The sequence below is a fragment of the Varanus komodoensis genome, unplaced genomic scaffold, assembly GCF_004798865.1.
Source record: "Varanus komodoensis strain SLA01 unplaced genomic scaffold, ASM479886v1 scaffold3, whole genome shotgun sequence".
Classification (NCBI taxonomy): Eukaryota; Metazoa; Chordata; class Lepidosauria; order Squamata; family Varanidae; genus Varanus; species Varanus komodoensis.
Genome location: NW_025335761.1, coordinates 54,538,121 through 54,557,510, shown reverse-complemented (window position 1 = coordinate 54,557,510; position 19,390 = coordinate 54,538,121). Strand labels below are relative to the sequence as shown.

The window sequence follows — 19,390 nt, the reverse complement described above, 5'->3', positions numbered from 1 at the left end:
AGAGCTCCTCATCTTTATTTTAGAGATATACTGTGGGCCTGCATTGTAGCACAATCTTCCTGAACACTGGGATGAGCCAGTGTCACTTGCTAGCTCAATAACCCTCTTTCCTGAGACTTTGTTATCCTTTGTAGAGTTTCCATTAGTTTTTTTCTCCTTCTCACACATTCACCGGTTTGAGAGGCTCTTCCTGCTCTGCTACTTTCTCATTCTGTGTTCTTGAATTGAAATGTAAGGAAGGATGTTGGCCACAGAAGATTCTGTCCCTTCTGCTACAAATTCAGAAATCTTGTGCAACGGTGCTCATTTACTGTGTCGGTCAAGTGAATACTTGCTTAAGACTGTTGTCCAGATGTAAGAAAGTGGTGGACATTAAAAATACCATTTTTATAAAAGGTTTCCATTCACAGAGAACAAATACACTTTTAGGTATCCTTTGTAAGATTTTTCAGAATCCAAATGAAGAAATGTGTAAATCATCAGAATGTTAAGCCCAGAGTGAATTTGTGATATCTGTGGGAGTAGAAATTTTCACAAAAGACCTTTTGTTTTCTCTGAATATATGTTTAAGGGAGGAGGTGCATTTTTTCCTGTTGGTGGATGCACGGAGGATCTTAAACCTGTCTTTAATGTAATAGGCTCAAGTTTGTTGTGAAAGGTGAGTGATGTCATTTTGAAAACTACTAATAGCTAGTATGAACTGAGCTAGTTGCCAGAACTCTGAAATGCTGACAAGAGTTAAGAATGTTTAGAGCTGTTCCTGCCTGTATTATTGTCTAATAGAGAGCTTTGTTTGGATTAGCAGGACTGCAGATTTTCCTGTGTTTCATCAACCATTTTATCTGAAGCTTAATTATGAATTATAATAAATGAACCTTGACCTTGAGCCTCAGTGATTAAATAGATCTTTGAAGAAAGTGCTGTCTTCTGGAGGGTACTTTTAATTACCAAGTTCTCTGATGTTCAAAGGATGGCTTGCTCCACTTTGGAAGTCTAATATATTGGATCTGATCTTAGAAACTCACAAGTTTGGAGCTGAAGAGGAATCTTCTTGTCCTTCCTCAACTATCCTTTTGCTATGTGGATGAAAAGGAAGCAACCTCTTGTAAAGCTACAGGTTGAAATCTAGCTTTTTGTTTGCTTTCCCCCCTCCTTTTCCTGATAGTGAATATTTACTGTGAAGGTAACTGGTGGTAAAGATTTGTATTCAAAATAAATAATTTTATTAAAAACTATATTTTAACTAGCAGATAATTATCATTGTTTGCTGGTTTAATCTGATTTGAAAAGCATATGAGACTGTGTTCTTTTGAGATAGTTTAATTATTTTTAGCCATTTTAAGGTTTACTATTGTAATAGCTGCCAAGTTAGAGTGCAGTTTGTTTGACTTAAAACTGCTCTGTTAATCACGTCTTTCTTTTAAAGTCCAATTATTTAATGCTATAAGACCTAACTTTTTAAAAAATAAAATTGGATCTAGACTTAGGCATACATAGAGTAGACGCATTGAAATAATTGGGTTACTTGATTATTCACGATGTTCTAGTGATTTCAGAGTATGCTTTACTATGGCCAAGTGTGGATCCAAACCAATGCAATCAATATATTAGTGCTATCATTGTTGAACTGTAGGAACTAAAGAGAATTCTTAATTCTTACTTCATCCATTGAGATCTTGATGCAGGAGAACTTTTGATACATTTGTGAAAATAGTTAAGTGGTTTTAGTTTCAATTTTTGAGTCAAAATGATACTCTTTTTAAAACTTTGAGTTGATGAAACATGATGTTCCTTCCACTGGATCCCATTTTGTTAGTATTCCATCGGTGTTTCCTGATCTGACTATAAGTGGTAAGGGCACAATTAGCATTCAGATATAATCAGAGTCCCACCAAGAAGAGCAGGAGTGCCCTGAGTGCATCTAAGTCCTATGGATAGAATAGGAAATGTGTGTGCTGGGGCAGAATGTAAACATCTCTTTTTGATAGGCAGCACAGTGTGCTATAAACAGTTCACTCTTTTGGTATATCTGGAAGTACATCTTGATTTTTGTGGGTATTTGCTGAAGCTCATGGCTTTGCTTTTGAAAAGAGCAATTTAAGCTTTGGCTGATAGTATAAATTTGTAGATGGATCATGTACTGAAGAGGAGAAGCTGTGTGAGTTCTGTGTAAAATGAAAACTGTAGGAATAAGTAGGGAAAGCCTTCATTCTTTCTGACTTCAAAATTGAACAAGACTACTAATGAAATAGGTTTCTACCATCACATTCTAGATGGAGAGTTAGTATTCTGAAACTCCATGGTGGTTGGAACAGGGAAAATTACTGTGTTGTTATCCTGTACTTTTTTGCAGAATGCATACAGATTGTTTATGCAGTCTGCTTATGCAGTCTGTTACTGATTTTTATGTGAATGATTTAGTCCATACTTCATCCTTTTCACTGTTTTTGCTTTGTACTCGGAGAAGTTGCTACTAAAGCATATTCTTCATTAAAATGGTTTGGGGTTTTATGCAATAGGTCTGGACAGAAATATCACATTTTCTTCCCGGCTGCTGCTACTCTTCTTCCCATAATCGCAGCATTATTCTTCTTGTTTTAAAAGTGTGGATTTGCAACATTTGCAACATTCCTCCTCCTCTTTGCGAAATTTGTATTGGTGACTAGGCTGATATTTGATGGGAACTAATGCTGCTTTTTTGTTGTAAGAACTTTTTAGTTCTGAAAATAATTTTATTTTTTTTTGTAAGAGATTTTTTTGTTACATGTTTGTGTATTCACTTTGACACCTCTTAATGTTGTCTGCTAATTTTGTATAGCAGAAGCTACACCTAGCTAGTTTAGAATCTGTTGTTTAGATTCCCTACTCTTTAATTCTGGCAAACCACATCAAATTCATGGTGGTGTCTATGGGTCCCTGAATATGCTTCCAAAATTCATTATTAATAGAAACAACAAACAAAAGTTTGTTTGTTTGAAACAACAAACAAAAGGAGTAGAGAACACAATGCATGTGAAATATTAAAGCTTTGTCTAGTCAAGTTCAGTGGGACTTCACCTTGTCTAATAACTGTAGATTCTGTGCTTTTACCTTGAGCCCTTTCTAAGTAAAGAAGGCAATATCAACTTCTGTAATGAGGAAGCAGCAAAAAGCTTCTAGATTAGCTGGACCTAGTTTAAACAACATTAGCAGCAAAATCCCTGCATGTGCTTTTGCCTTCCTGCTCAAACAAAGCAGAACCTTGTTTCTTTTTTCAAATGCTAGCTTCTAGTGCAAACCACTTACCTCAGAGACTCTGAGCTGCAATATCTAGGATTTGAGTACTGCCTCTCACTGTTCTTCGCTGACCAACATTTCTGGGATAAAATGAAATAAAAAGTAATGCAAGCAATAGTGTTAGTCTGTAAAATTTAGTATGTTAGTTTTTCTTTAAATCCTGCTTCTCTTGTTACTGAGATGACAGGTCTGCATTCACTAACTTTACCCTTGCACTTTTGTGTGCAGAGCTATGTAATCCAGAATAAGTGAATAGTCTAAGAACAAGCTATTTGTTTTTATTGCTGTAAATCTAAACTCAGTTCTTGGGCTATGGCTCAAATGCAGAGGTGTCTTAATTATTAAAAGTTCCTGGATCATGTCTTCCTATACCCTGATGATAGTACTTGTTTATGCATTTCCAAGTCTTGTCAGTAGACTATAGTGCTTGGCCTGAAATTCCACAACCCATTTATGCATTTATTTACAATTATTATAAATTGTATTTCTACAGGAAACCATTAACAAGGCACATCTGCTTTCAGGGAATTGCATTTCTCAGCTTTTCTCATTCCTTGAGTTCTGACAAATAAGCTGTTTAACTGCTTAATAGTCTAACTACTGCTATTCTACTGTTTTTTGTGATAAAACCTGTAAAAATGTCAGCAAAACCACAAAACTATTTCAACTTGCATAATCACACCAGCTTGAGTATTTTATAGAAATATGATAGAAATGTTAATGTCATGTGTGGGTTATTGTTGCTTTTGTATTTGCTTTAATTTAACCCATACTCATGTCTTTTTGTAAGTCTCTTATCTCATGGTTGTATCCAGTGGTGCTCCTTTGCTGACAAAAGGCATTTTGATCCTGTTGAGGTTTCTGTCAGCAGAATGTAAAGAAAGGCAGTCTACACTAATTCCTCCTCTGCCCTGCAGGCCCTGCTTCACCTTATAATGCTACTCTGAAGGTCCCCCAACTCTTGCACACAAATTTTGGTGTATATGTATATGGATTACTGCATGGTGCAGGGGGACTGATGAAAATAGTCACCTCTCACATTTTGTTAACACAAGCCTCTCCTGAATCAGAGAACTTTATGTCAGTGGAGGGGCACAACTGGATACAACTGGTGCAGTTTCCTGCCATTTAAATTGTTAATTGTTCCTCCTTTTTGTACTTCTAATTTTTCTAGCAGGTTTCAATTTCTTTTACTAGAGAGTTGAGGATCTGTCATATTTCCCAGGGGAGTTAGCATTCCTTTAGCCCTTTTTAAAGCTGCATTTTGAAATAAAGTCCTGTTGACTCAGTGACACACAGTTGAGAACAGCTTGCAAAAAAGCTCACATCTGTTGGGGCATGATTTGTGAAATCCCCAGTGACTGTCTGGCAGAACCAGATCAATAAGAATTTCCCCATCTGGGAAACCCTGGCAGTCTAGCAGTTTCTGTGTCCTTACTAGAGATTCTGGGATTGTAAAGATACTATGTACTGAATATTACTGGAGGATGAAATAGTCCACATGAAGAGAGCACACCTCTTAATGCACAAGTGAAAGCATGAATGTTTAAAACCTGAAGCTGTGAGAACATGAATAGAGTTCTAAGAAATTTGATTTTGTTAAATAGTACTATTTTCCATATTTACTGGTCTGCTTCTCTACAAAACCCATTGGCTTGGTTTGGTCACATTGGATTCCCTGTATTTGGGTATTGCTCTCTTTAAACACTGTTTAGCTTGTTCTCCCACTTCAGTGGGAGATAATGAAATGTGAACTCAGGAAAATATTCCAGTGTTATGTTTCTGAGACAATGAAATGCTGACCTTGGCTTCAGGGAATAAAACTTGTGCACCATCTCCCAGCACTTGCTGGCTCCTTCCACCTGCATCCCCTTGATAATGACAGCCATTCTATTAATATAGCATTTTGCTAACTTTTGATAGCTGGGGCTTGGCCTTTTCTGGTCAAAATTGAAGTGAAATTGAAAATTCATTTCTCTTTATACTTAGTACAGCTACCCTGGTCAAAATTGCTTCCTTACTGCCTTCACTGATTGCCACCTGATCAGACAGGATATCAGGACAGACCTGTGATGTCTGGACAGGAGTAATGTTCCTGGGATTCCCCCATGCCTGTCAGCTGTTATGTGGGCTCTGTCATGAAATTTCAGTGCGAGGAATTCCTCAAGATTTGCTTTGAGTATCTTAAGTATTCTATATTTTAGTTGGATCTAACATGTGAGGGAAAAGTCTGAGCATTTTCAGTGTAATGACAGTACCATGTTGCTGCTCTTTATTTTTTTCAGGTTGGAAACCCACGTGTTGAACTCACACTTTCAGAACTTCAGGATATGGCTGCCAGGCAACAACAGCAAATTGAAAATCAGCAGCAAATGTTGGTTGCCAAGGTAAACTGTACATGCCTAAACAAGAGGAAAGAACTGAAAATGTGCTGGATTTACAAAAATCTCTAAAATACAGGAAATTATTTTATTTGTACCTTACTTCTCTATGAAAAAAGGCACTCATTGTGGCTTATCAGCATAATTAAATTGATTAAAACAATAGAGCAGCATAAAAGCAAGAATGTTACTTCGGTGAAGCCCAGACATAATACAGCTTATTTTTTGATGGAGCAACAGCTATATATATATATTTCTCGTTAATTTTTTTGAATTCTTTGGAAGTGTCAAGAAGCATGTGGATAGTGGTGATCTGAAAATACTGTTTTCTTAGACTTTCAAAAGACTTTTAACAAAGTCCCTCACCCAAGTTTCATTAGGAAACATAGCTTTCATGGAATAAGGGAATGCTTAATCCTGTTTAAAGAACAAGAAGAGGAGAGAGGAATATGAGTTGCTGGACATGAGCAGGGATTGGGAGTGCTGGCACACTTGTGTCTGCTTGTGGGCTAATCATATGCACCTCATGGGCCATTGGTGAACAGAATACTGTATTATATATGCCTTTGGTCTGATCTGTCACTGCTCTGATGTATAAGAATCTCCTCAATCCACCCTTGAAGGGGAACATCCATTATACAAAAGGTGAAGTTTTTGCTGAACTAGAGGACATAAGTGATTTCAATAGTTTTTAAGATGTATTTGTTATTTTGTATCAAGAAAGGAAGCATTTCCTGTATTTATTCAGTCTATAGGTTGCAGTTCTAAAGAAATGGCATTTATCCTGCTCCAGCTCTCCTTATCTTTGCCTGTTTGTACTCCTCTATTGGTCATTGTTTCCTTTGGGAAATTGTGTAATGGTGACTTGGGACCCATTTTGTTGTGGGAGGAAGCAAGCGTGAGGAACAGGAAGTAGAAGTAGCAGGAAACTTCACAGATGTATTAGAATGAATGTTTCAGCTGGGTATACATATATTACATGATTGATCTTCTTACTTCAGAAGTGAAATTATTATATCTTTTGGAGGATACAAGCTAGACAGAAAAAAATGTCTTTATATAATAGGGTCTTTGTAAATTACTTAGATGCTATTGTTAAACATACATGTTTCCAGGATGAAAAAATGAGCAGGCAAGAAAAATGTTTTTTAGTTTAAGGCTGGATATCTCTGAGTAATTTTGGGGGGGGGGGGTTGGCAGTAGGCAAGTGATGAGTAATGTTCTTCTAAAAATAAGACAGCATGATTGCATGTTCTGCTTGTTTTGATAGGAACAACGTTTACGTTATCTCAAGCAGCAAGAACGCCGTCAGCAGCAGTCTGTGTCTGAGAGTGAAAAGCTTCAAAAACTTAAGGAACGTGTAGAGACCCAGGAGACGAAGCTGAAAAAAATCCGAGCCATGAGAGGGCAGGTGGATTACAGCAAGATTATGAACGGCAATTTGTGTATGGGTGGTTTCTTCCCATTTCTTTAACTATTGTCATTTGATCTTGGTTCAGGAATTGATCCAGGACCAGGCCATGCATCCAAGATACGTCTTTGTTTGAGCTGCTGCAATAATCCAGTTATGTGGAGAACATTAGCACAAACTATTATGAACATGGAGTCATTTCCGCAATTGTGACTCCATTTTTTCCAGCTGCTGTGACAAAGGAAACAGCTGCAGTTATTGTATTCATAGATAGCTTGGTTCACCATAACGTTTCCCCATGTCATTACGTGTACACACTTGGACAAGAGAGGTCTGCAGCAGTCCATATGTAGGTAAAAGTGGTGGAGACAGCTGTCCAAACAATAAGATACTATTGAGCTGAAATTTTACTCCATCTTTAGGACAGCTTTGGAAATTAGAAAACATTTGTTGCATGTCTTAAAGATGATCTCTAGAGTCCTTTCTATACAGACATGTTTTTGTGAACTGCAGCATAGATCATCTTGTTTCATCCACTTGAAGCAACATGCAACTCTGTTTCCATTGCTAGTTCAGCTTCCTCTGCCTCCCACTTTGCCCCTCGTTAATTTGAATTGCTTGAATAATGTAGTTATTGCAGGGAGCAGAAAGTAATGTGTTCAGTCTTTCAAGGGCTAGGAAACTGATTACATGAGCCTACTCCAGTGAGCTACTTGGGATTACATGGATACCTTAGATAGGCATATTCGACACTGGCCCCTGCAATTAGCTCATTGTGATAAGCAGAGCACTTTACTTTGCCTCCTGTATTTCAAACTCCAGTCAGTGATCTTGAGGATTGTAGGTTGGAGAACACACCACCAAAGGCCAAATTTAGGTGTAAGCACCCATTGCTTCATCCAGACACAGCCCTACTAGAGCTCCTCCCATCCATCCTGCTCTCCAACCCTTATTCTTTTGCTCATAGACGTGTTCTGCAGAGACTAGGGAAAAAAATTACTTGCACAGCACTTGTTAATGGCCTCCTGTATAAATTTATATCTGTTTCTTCTTTTTCACTTTGTATTTTAATTGTAGCTACTGAAATTGAACACATCAGTGCCATGTTCCAGGAAAAACAACAAGAGTTACAAGCTGCAGTGTTAAAAGTGGACCAGCTTACTCAGCAGCTAGAGGACCTTAGAAAGGGGAAGCTGAATGGGTTCCAGTCTTATAATGGGCAGATGACTGGGCCAGCAGCTGTAGAATTAAAAAAATTGTACCAAGAACTACAGGTAAGTAAAACATTTATTTACCCAGTGCTTATTAACAACAATGAAGTTTTCTGTACATAGTTTCATTGGTATATTTGGAATTTTTGAACTGTCAATCAATTCTCCATGGAAAAGATACAGCCTACCAAGCCCACCATCCAATTATGGTAGGCTGCAGTGGTCTTGGCTGTGTCTTTTTTACTATCCTCCCAGGCAGGTAGTGTAAAAATAGGCTCCTGGTGACCCACCAGACATGGCGGATAGACAGTGGTTCTCCTTGCACAGAACAAGCCATCAGATTAAAAAACTATGTAGGAGACTCTTTTGTTTTTACTGCACAACCATGAATGCCTCCTTCATAGCTTGTGGAACATGATATGCAAACTCAGAGCACTAGGACATTAACTGCTTAGTGGCTGACCCAGCAAAGACCTTTTTAAACCAGTGGGTTGTTTTTATGTATGAAGCAGGCCAATGCTTGGTTTTTGGAAGATGATTGTATAGGACCGATATGTATGATAATGAGTCATGTATGTCAGTGAATCCATATGGATAGGCTGGGATACACATAAAGCCAGAATTTAACAATTCTTGTTCTAAGTGAAATGGAAGTTCTTGAGCAAGAAAAAAAATCTTATATCAACATATCTGGGAGTAAGGCTTGTTGAACTCAATATGATTTACTACTGCATATACATGGTCAGGATTGCAATATAAATGCTTTGGTTTTCTTTGGTTTCATCAGATAGATTTATTATAGAGGAATGAAAGTGTGAATTATATTGACCTGAACTTTATATTTGTAAATGCTGATACAGGTTTTCAAATGTGGAATACTGTTAGTTTTTTAATTTTAGAAAATGACTTTTTAAAAAGTAATATAAATTTCCCCCTCAAATTAAAGAAATAAACTACAAATAAAGCTAATCTTAGGATTTAGGGTCGTCAAACTTTCTTCCACATCTCAGCTGAAAATTAACATTGTTTCTAGAAGCCAAATAAAATTCTTTCAGGTCTACATCTAGGCTGCAGGCTGCCGGCTGCCAGTTCATAATCCCTTTTCATAAACATTGAAAGCCACTGAGCAAAGATTCTCTCTTACTCCCCTCTCTAAGGAAGAGCTGTCTTTCCACTGAATATTTACATATATTAATAATTTACAATTTAATCCTCAGTTTATTCAGCAGTTAGTCTGAGTTCAATAGGGCTTACTCCTAGATATGTGGATGTTAGATTGCAGTCTAAATTTCAAAGTGGCAAAGATCCGTGTTTTCAGTACTGGAAATCGTATTTGCTTATCACTTTTATTTTGATAAAAGAATTAAATGAATGTTTTATATGAGTGTTTTTCTCTTCAGTATACTTCATAAAATAACTTGAAACTAAGATGTTTTACTTTGCTACTGTTAATCATTGGTATGCTATATTTATTGTTGACTGTACAGGTGCTTTTTAGGAAAAGGAAATACTTCTGAAGGGATATGGTGCAGTATGTCTAAAGGGATTAAATAGAAACTGTTTTAAATTCTGACCCTGAGCAATACCTCCTTAAAAGTCTGTCTGATTGAAATGCATCTACCTGAAAGCAAGTCCTGAAGTTGTTTTTCTTGATCTTATCCACAAAGTGTTATATTTCTCCCTTTTAAAAAAGAAAGAAACTCCAAGTGAAGTATTGTCAACTCTAAGTGATACCTGTTATGTTTCTTATAGATCCGTAACAGACTTAACCAGGAGCAGAACACCAAACTTCAGCAGCAGAAAGAACTTTTGAACAAACGTAACATGGAGGTGGCCATGATGGACAAGCGCATCAATGAGCTACGCGAGCGCTTATACAAGAAAAAAGTTGAGGCACGTCAAAAAGAAAACATCCCTGTAAGATAAACTATTAAAAGGGCCACATTTCAGTGAATCCTACAAAACCTATTAAACTTCATAAAGTTTCCATGTCCTCCAGCCCTAAAGTGCTAATAGGTGCACGTATTTATGCTTCTTTTTTCAGAATTTCTATAGACATCTTAGCCTTGCACTTTTGTTCAGCTTGTATATCAGTGTTCCAACAGCTGCAGTTTTATAAGAATATAGAATTAACATTGGGCCATATAGTAAGTTTCATGAAATTTGAAATGTAATGCTAAAATATTCATGCATAGGAATAGTATTATTGTCAGCAGTTGTGATGAACTATTTCTTTTTACTACAGTTGCTTGCTAGTATTTCTGCTACTGTACTCAGAGGCTTACAATTATCCTGTGCAGGAGAAGAAAAACACCAGAGACAATCTAGTTCTCTCTATCTTCCCACCTGCATTTTTGCTTGACAAGCTTTTTGTGCCTGTTTAGTGGAAGTGTTTTGGAGAAGGAGGGAAGGAGACTGTCTCCAGCTTAGGACCTGTGAATACAGAGTAACTGAGAGTTAAGAGACACTGAGTAGTTTATGCTTCCTGGCATTTCAGACATCAAAGAAGTTTGAAAGTAGACATCAGAAAATAGAAGTGAAACCTTCAAAAATATTTGAAAAGCAAATGTCTAGAAATTTATTTATTTATTTATGAAATTTGTATGCTGTCCAATTACTAACATCTCTGGATGGCTAACAGCAAAAATAAATTGATGACCCACTCTGGCTGCAAATACAATACTAAAATTCAATATTAAAACATGAAAGTATTGATTAAATAAAAAGGTCTTAACCTGGTGCTGAAAAACATATAATGACAGCGCCAGGCGGACCTCTCTGGGGAGCGCATTCCATAGTCGGGGCGCCACTGCAGAGAAGGCCCTCCTCTGGGTACTCTGTCTCCTAACATCTTTCACAGAGGGTTCCCGGAAGAGGGCCTTTGCTGCCGATCTCAAGGGACGGGAGGGCAAATAGGGAAAAAGGTGTTCCTTAAGGAATCCTGGTCCCAAGCCGTTTAGCGCTTCATAGGTAATAACCAGCACCTTGAATTGAGCCCAGACTTCGATGGGAAGCCAATGGAGCTAATAGAGGACTGGGGTTATATGAGAATAATGCCCAGTCCCCATAAGCAACCTGGCTGCTCTATTTTGCACCATCTGAAGTATCCGGACTGTCTTCAAGGGCAGCCCCATGTAAAGCGCATTACAGAAATCCAACTGAGAAGTAACCAATGCGTGTGTTACTGTTGCTAGGCAATCCTCCTCCAGGTAGGGACACAGCTGATAGGTTAGCTGAAGCTGAAGGAAAGCGCTCCTCGCCACTGCTGTCACTTGGGCTTTCAAGGACAGCTCCAGGTCTAGGAGTACTCCCAAGCTGTGGACCCTGTCCTTTAGAGGGAGTGCAACCCCATCCAGGGCAAGGTCCAAGTCATCTACCCAGGAGCTCGAATCACCCACCAACAGGACCTCCGTCTTGTCTGGATTGAGCTTCAGTTTATTGGCCCTCATCCAGCCCATTACCTCGGCCGGACACCGGTTCAGTACAGCCACTGCCTCACCTGGGTTAGTTGAAAAAGAGAGGTAGAGCTGGGTGTCATCAGCATACTGATGACTCCGCAGCCCAAACCTCTTGATGACCTCTCCCAGCTGTAGATTTCATGTAGATATTATGTTTCATGTAGATATTAAATAGCAAGGGGGACAAAATGGAACCCTGCGGTACTCCATGGCAGAGTTGCCATGGCGCAGAGCCAGTCCCCCAGCACCACCTTCTGGAATCGGCTGTCAAGGTAGGAGCGAAACCACTGCCAAGCAGTGCCTCCTACTCTCAGTCCCGCCAGCCTATCCAGGATGATACCATGGTCGATGGTATCGAAAGTCACTGAGAGGTCCAGGAGAACCAACAGGGACACACTCCTTCTGTCTCCCTGCACAGGTCATTGTACAAGGCGACTAAGGCAGATTCAGTACCGTACCCAGGTCTGAAGCCAGACTGAAATAGGTCCAGATAATCAGTGGTTTCCTATAGAACGAACAGGAACCATAGGGGGAAGAGGAGGAAGGGTTAACCAGTTTTTCACTGAGGCTCTGTGATTCTGTCTGATTTAGTTAATATGAAGATGTGCACATGGATACTCAGATGTTAACACAACTTTTGATTATAATTTTTTAGTTAAATCGGATAAATGGAACATCCTCGCCTCAGTCGTCATTGAATGTTTCAGGCAGAGTTGCAGCAGTGGGTCCATACATACAAGTTCCTAATTCTAGCAGTTACACTGTGCCAGTTGACCCAGTGAAACCACAGTCCCTCACCATTACCACAAGCACAGCTCACGGAAGATCTAAATCAGGTAAGCAGTTCATCATAGCAGATGCTACTGTTTTGTGCAGTGCGAGGTAACAACATAGCAGTCTTTGGAGATGGCTCCCCATCAGACTGGGAACAAATTAGATCTGTATTGATCATTTTCGGTTATTTAATAATTTGGCAAAATATGAGGCAGGGTGCTCTCTCCTTTGCATCGTATATGCTAGATGTATCTGTGAGTTTTCCATATATCCCGAAACACTATATTACAACTCTTCATTAAAACCATATTTATTGTTAAACGTTCATATAAAGTTGTAAAGAGTGTAAAATAATAACAGTTCCCCTATTCCTTCCGAAGATATAAACATGATTTAACATGAATCTTCAATCTGTTGTTTTGCTTTTGAGTAGATGTATCTTTTAAAATAGACTTTTAGTGCTTAACTGATCAAAACAGACCTGCTTGCAGTTTCTTCATACAAAATTTCTTGTTTCCAAGTTAGAAGCTTGTTGACTTTAGCATTGTATAACATTTTGGAGATCTGGCTACTCATTTTTGTTTAGTTGTTTCAGCCAGTTTTCACAGCAATGTCACAGTTATTTCCAGAATGCTGTTTTAGTCATACATAATCACAAATTCCCTTCCTTTGAAAAGCTGACATTTTTTCTGCAGGAACATTTCTGCTCAGATTCCATATATGACTTAATGTGATGGCACTTTTTTATATGTAATGTATCATACTTTTATTCCCGTATTTTCCTGTTACCTTTTACATTTAGTCTCTTGTCATTTATGTTGTGATTTTTTTCCACATCTTTTTTCTTTTTCTGTGTGACTGGATCTGGTTGTCTCCTGTAGATACAGACTATGGGTGTGTGAAAAAATCTCCAGGTCCCTGGAAGGTTTCTGATTTAGACATTATAGTGGATCCTATTCTGTCACCTCCCTCTCTTCAAACTGCTGTTCACAATATCATCCATTCAGCATCTACTCTTTCTGAGATCCTGCACTGTGAGTCCGTAGAAGATCTTTGACAAGCTAAGAAATCCAATTTTTAATATGGTCATCTGAGCTCTGGCATGCAGATGCATATTAAATAGGATTTTTTAGAAATTATGTCATGTCCTGCTATTTATTGTTGATGCATGTGTCGGGGTGGGGTGTCAAGGGGAGGTATTCTGGAGATTTCAGCAGGTAGACAAAATGTACTATTCTCCATACACTCATCTGTAAGCAAAGTTGAATGTCTAGTTATTAATACTAGCTATCCTGGTACCTTGAGTCTAGGAAGCTCATATAAACCACCAGTTTGTGGACATACTGGATCCACAACATAGTATGCACTTAGTAGGTATGCACTAAAGTAAGTATCATTAGTGAACTAAGTTGCACTTACTTTGGGTAAACAAGTATAGAATAGGACTGACAGGCCACAGACCTAAACACTACTGAATAAAGCTTATGGAATGCAGTGGAGCTCATTTCTGAGTAATGATATTCACTGCCAAGATATTTTCATGTATTTAGTAAAGTGTTAACAGTTCCAGGTTTAATAATATTAGTGAAGTCAAATGTTTCTATTAAAGAATTTACCTTTCATTTAAAAAACAAAATCCTGATGCACTGAAGCCAAGTGTATTTGCATCTGGTAGTTCTTGGGTGTTTCTTTTTCTTTCAAATCAGCAGCTACTTTTTAGTTTTCAGCATGTTTAAATTTTGATAGATTGTGGAGCTGTAAAAATAAATCTTTGGCTGCATATATGGTTCCTAAACAGATAGAACACTGAATGTGAACCTGGTTCCAGTGGGACATTAGAATATGGTTTTGTTCTTTCAATTTCTCCTCTGTTGTCTTACTTTCCTACCAGAATTTTCAAACTTTCAGTTTTCTTGGGTACCAAAAAACATAAAAGGTCCCGTTGATTGTTCTGTAAACAGCAGTTGTATCTAATTCCTTGACTGTTCCCTGAGCTGTTAAATTCAGAATGGTTTAGAAAACAGTTTGTAAAAGACTTTGAAATTGAAACAGGAATAAAAGGAAGTTTACATTTGTCATTCTTATTTCCAAGGCACAAAGCTTTCTGCAAGCCAGAGGTGGCTTTGTGTTTCTTTTACAGGCAATTCCAAGGCCACTTTTGAAACTGAAAATACTTTGTGATAAATTTGTGTGTCTGTGTGTATGCATGCTATGCATGAGTCTCAGATGTTTGTTTTCAGACAAACATTTTCTTTCTTTTTTCACTTAACAGTAAGGTGAATCCAGTCTGATATCTTTCTTCTGGTATAACTTTTATACAATGCTGAGTACTTGGTTGTTTAAAATTACAGAAATTGAGAGGTAGAAATGGACAAAGCAACCACAAAAAGGCCCCCTTTTTTCTGCCTACATAATTTAAATAAAGATTTTCTCTGAATAGCCATTATTTAAAACATTTCATTAAAAATTAATTCTTTAAGGCATTGACAACCTTTAGGAACTGTTGCTTCAAAAAAGGCAACATCTATTCCTCTGAGGTTCTTAGCTTGTTCTGCAATATCCTTAAATACAGTGTAATAATCTTCTGAAGGACTTTACCTTAACTTCTATGAATTTCTAAATGCTCAATCTGCATCTGTACTGTACATTTTTGGAGCAGCATCTCACTTAAAGAAAATACACAAAATGTGCATCTGTGCAAACTACCTTTATTTCTACAATTCATTCCACTCTCTCCCTACACCAGAGCTAGGAATATAATGAAATCTAAACATTGTGCAACAAGATTGAAGACTTTCTGGTAGTTTTGTGTACTTTGCAGTAGGTTGTCAATATTTTCTGTCTTCCAAGATGGTAACAAACAGCATAAAATGATCTGCAATGGTTGACTTTGTGCTAATTGTGCTAATTGCTTATCTCTTAGTCTCCTTTTTCCTTAGCTGTAAAACATGAGTGTTACTTGGCTGCCTTCAAGCAAACTCTGTACAACTGTGTATAAAACAGTTTTACAACTGGAACAGGTTCTCCTCCTAGCTATTCTGTGATTAACAGCTCATAACTGTAGTGCAGCATTCACATATTTAATTGTGAGTTGTCATTTCAACAAACTAAACTCAACCCACAACTTGGGCTGTCGTCACGTGTGAACCACACCATAGGTTTTTTCATCCTAATCACTGAAATATGGCAACTTTCTCCAGTCTGTCTTGTTGGTTAGGGGATAATAGGTGTTGTGATCTAGCACATATGGAGGGCACCAGATTGAAGAAGGCTGCCTTATGATGTGCAATATTTAACTGATTCCATGACCTATCTTGTTGTATCAGACTCCTCTCTCTACTGTGATTGTAGCTATGTTTGGTTAGATTTGGGGTTTTAGTAAAAGACAAAAGTCCCACAAATCTGAAATCTGCCCAGCCCAGCTCTAAACTGAATATGATTTCTATTATTTCATTAAACTTTGATGTGAAGCTTTCTATACTTTTGGACTATAGGTCCAAAGTCAATCTTTCACATGAGTGCTCAAGCTTAAAAGTAACCTTTACTGAAGAAGGTATAGCTTAAAGCAATCTTTTAAGAAGGTGCAAACTTCACTTTCATGAAAATGAATTTAGGGTGATTCACAGAACAACACAGAAAGTAGTTCCATGTGTGGAGACTTGTTACTGGGTATAGATTGCATTTGCTGGATTGCAGTGCTTTTGATATCATCTATAGTAAAATGCATATTTAGAGGGTTTTCCATGGGGGCAGGAACTTCAGGTTGTGAGGGGTGGAAGGAAAAAGTTTTCACTTGATTGTCTGATTCTTTGTACCACCCTAGATGATGGTAGGAGAAGGTCATGGACAGTGTCAGATCTTGATGTCGGGCCTGGACGCAGCTCTTCATGGCATTCAAGAAACAAAAAAGAGCTGTTCTTGAGCTGTATGTTGCGCAAACCATAACATACTCATAATAATTCTAACTCTTCAATCAGAAGTCGGTCATTTTATTCTCAAATAATTATCTTTCAGCACAATCAATCAAGAGAATCTAATTACAATTGCAATGAAATATTTAATTAATACAATGCATTTATGTTTAATTTTAATGATCACTGCCCTCTGGGTTCAGTTCAGCTTATAGAAATATATATAATTCTGAGGGAGATTCAATTAAAATAAAAGAGCATTTAGCAATAATTACAAGATTGCATATATATTGAGCAAATAACTTGCAGATGAGCAGAGAAAATAAGAAAATTTTCTCTGTTCATTATAGAAAATAAGCATAATCAAGCATGCAGATTCAAGTGTTGTTTTTGTGTATAAAATGGGCTTGCCAAATCTTGCTTGCTGTTTGTTTATTAATGTATTTATGATTTAGAAAATAATTTTTGTTCATTAATTTTCTCTCTTTTAAAATGCCATTAAGTAAAAGTTCTAACCTGTCCCATCCTTATAGGAAATATTAATAATGAAATAACTAAATAATATCAATAACACTTAATTCCAAAAAATTACTATAGTATTATTTGTTACAATTCTATACTGCCCCACAGCTGAAACTTTCTGGGTAGTTGGAGTATAAAAGTATGGCCCTGTTTTTGAGTTCTGTTTTCACTAGAATCTTATTTTAGAATCTGGTTGTCATATAACGTGACAAGTTCAGTGATTTGTAGCTAATTTTAAGGTTTAAAAATTCCATTAAGCCATGGTATACAGGAGCCTTGTGCCTGTGTGCTTACATTGTTCCTTCCTCTTTTTAGTGCACTGTAATTCACCATTTACTTTAATCTAAGCCAATATTATGACCACCAGTACCATAACATACTAAAAACTTTAATCACAGTTTGAATTTGGTTTTAGATATGGCTTCTGCCCTGTTATTCATAGTTTCTCAGTTCAAAACCCTAGTTTTGTCATGAAACTTTATAGTTAATAAAGCCTGGAAGTGTGAGTTGTAATATTCCAAGAAGGGCTGATAGGAGGATGGCGTGTGGGTGCACAAAGCTTCAGCATGCGTCATCTGAATGAGGATATTAAGGGTGCAGTCCTGTGGATGCCAGATGCTGTTTAGATAGGAGGCTTAAAACTTGCCGTGGAAACTTGCTCCAAGGATGGAGCTGGGGCTCTAAATCAGACCTTCCTCCCTCAGCCCTTGCAGCCGGGCACAGAAAGAACTGCACTGACTGCAGCTCTGAGGTTGCAAGAGCAAACTTGAGGATAGAAGGAAGACTCTGGTAGGTGTCCTGGAGGGCAGGGAGGGGAAGGGACAAACTCAGTGTATGTACATGCTAATGCTTCAACATCCCTGCCTTGCACTCCAGGAGAAAAGGATGAGAAAGACGAGATTGGCTGTCTAAGTCTTCTGAAGGGCAGGAGAAAAGCAGAGAAGCATCTCTGCTGTATTCTTTCTACCCTCCAGAGGGCCCATGCAATCCTCAAGTTAGAGAGTTTTAGGCAGCCACGTTCAACTGCTCTGTAAATTTATTAATATTTTTCGATTACACTTCAAACTTCATCAGGAAACATACTCTATTTGGGGCCTAGTGTGCAAAATGGGATAGAAGTATAAATAATAGCAAAATAATGTAAATAGTTTAGATTCAACACAAATTGCACTGATCTTTGAAATCTCTAATCTTGCCTTGATTTTAATCAATCAATACAATTGATTCTGCCTTCTGTTCTGTTTTAAACATTATTTACTTTTCACAATTCAAGCATCAGTAACAATTCATTTTTTTTCCTTTCAAGCTAATGATGGTACCTGGCCAGCACTTAAGCAGAGCACAGCTCCTGTGGTAAAGCCACCACAAATCTCCAGTGCCGACTGGAAGGATTCAAACATGGATGCTGCTTTAAAGCAAGGAACTATATCTAGTCAGCCCTTGTCATCTTCGGTATTAGGAAGCACTGATAAGCTGGTGGGTTTTTATCCCTTATTCCTCTTTCTTTTTCCAGTCAGCAATGGAAATTCTATTACTTTCATAGTTGAGTACATTATCTTTATATACATTGCTAACATTTTCTGACCATATTGTGGGCCTCTCTGGCAAGGTTTTGTATATCCCATTATTAATTTTTTGTTGGAGGGTATTCTATTTTCTCTTCAGGATTGAATGGTGACCTCTTCAGGTTTTCAAGCTCTTCTGTTCTTTTTCACGTCCTTTTTCCCCCAATCACATTTTTTGTTTTAAGATATATATACATACAAGTCTCACCCACAATAACACAATATAATCAGCTATTAAATGGTCTTTTTCTGTGCTATTAAAACCTACTGGTCCAGAAATCAAAGTGATCAGTTAGAGGTCCATCCACTCCATTTAAGCCCTTGGAAATACAGTAGCTATGGATACCAGATCATCTTTCTTTATTTCCCCTCCAACCAAATGAAAGCAGGTGGTCAGCTTTTCCATCAATGCCACTAACCATTTCTTATTGGGATATTTCCTAAATGAGAACCATCGAGCATCTTTCCAAAACTGTACAGTTTTGGTTCTTGCAGCTCCCAAAAATATTGCCGACAGTTCTTTACAATTCAATGCTTCATGGTCTCCAGTAAACAATAAAAAGAGTTTCATTAGAAGTTATTGTTTGTCGTGTTAGCTTATTCAATCACTCTATTATTTCATGCCAAAAAGACTTGATTTTTGGACAGAATACCACATATGCTTAAGTGAACCTCTTAAACCACAGTTTCTTCAGCACATCTCTGGTAATTGATTATTAATTTTGTAGGGCATTAATGCCATCTATGGATTGTCTTTAAAACCAATTTTTGGATCTAATTGATACTGATTTAGAGAGATTAGAGGACCATATTCTTGCCCATGACCCTTTTGACAGAGTAATGTTTATTTTTTCCCAAGTAATTTTAACTTCCATATTACT

General features: G+C 37.6%; 1 protein-coding gene across 8 annotated transcripts in view; it reads left to right on the top strand.

Annotated features, from left to right (window-relative positions):
- The window catches only part of PPP1R13B (protein phosphatase 1 regulatory subunit 13B), an 84,798-nt gene that overhangs the window by 48,429 nt on the left and 16,979 nt on the right, over positions 1–19,390 (top strand). For 3 of the 8 annotated variants that reach the window (XM_044436989.1, XM_044436990.1, XM_044436986.1), the window contains exons 5-12: positions 5,562–5,663; positions 6,928–7,102; positions 8,146–8,342; positions 10,032–10,196; positions 12,393–12,573; positions 13,393–13,545; positions 16,335–16,436; positions 18,251–18,420. In XM_044436989.1, the coding sequence (XP_044292924.1) occupies positions 5,562–5,663; positions 6,928–7,102; positions 8,146–8,342; positions 10,032–10,196; positions 12,393–12,573; positions 13,393–13,545; positions 16,335–16,436; positions 18,251–18,420 (1,245 nt within the window). The remainder of the gene's footprint in view (positions 1–5,561; positions 5,664–6,927; positions 7,103–8,145; positions 8,343–10,031; positions 10,197–12,392; positions 12,574–13,392; positions 13,546–16,334; positions 16,437–18,250; positions 18,421–19,390) is intronic. The other 5 variants (XM_044436987.1, XM_044436992.1, XM_044436988.1 and 2 more) reach the window with 5 other exon arrangements.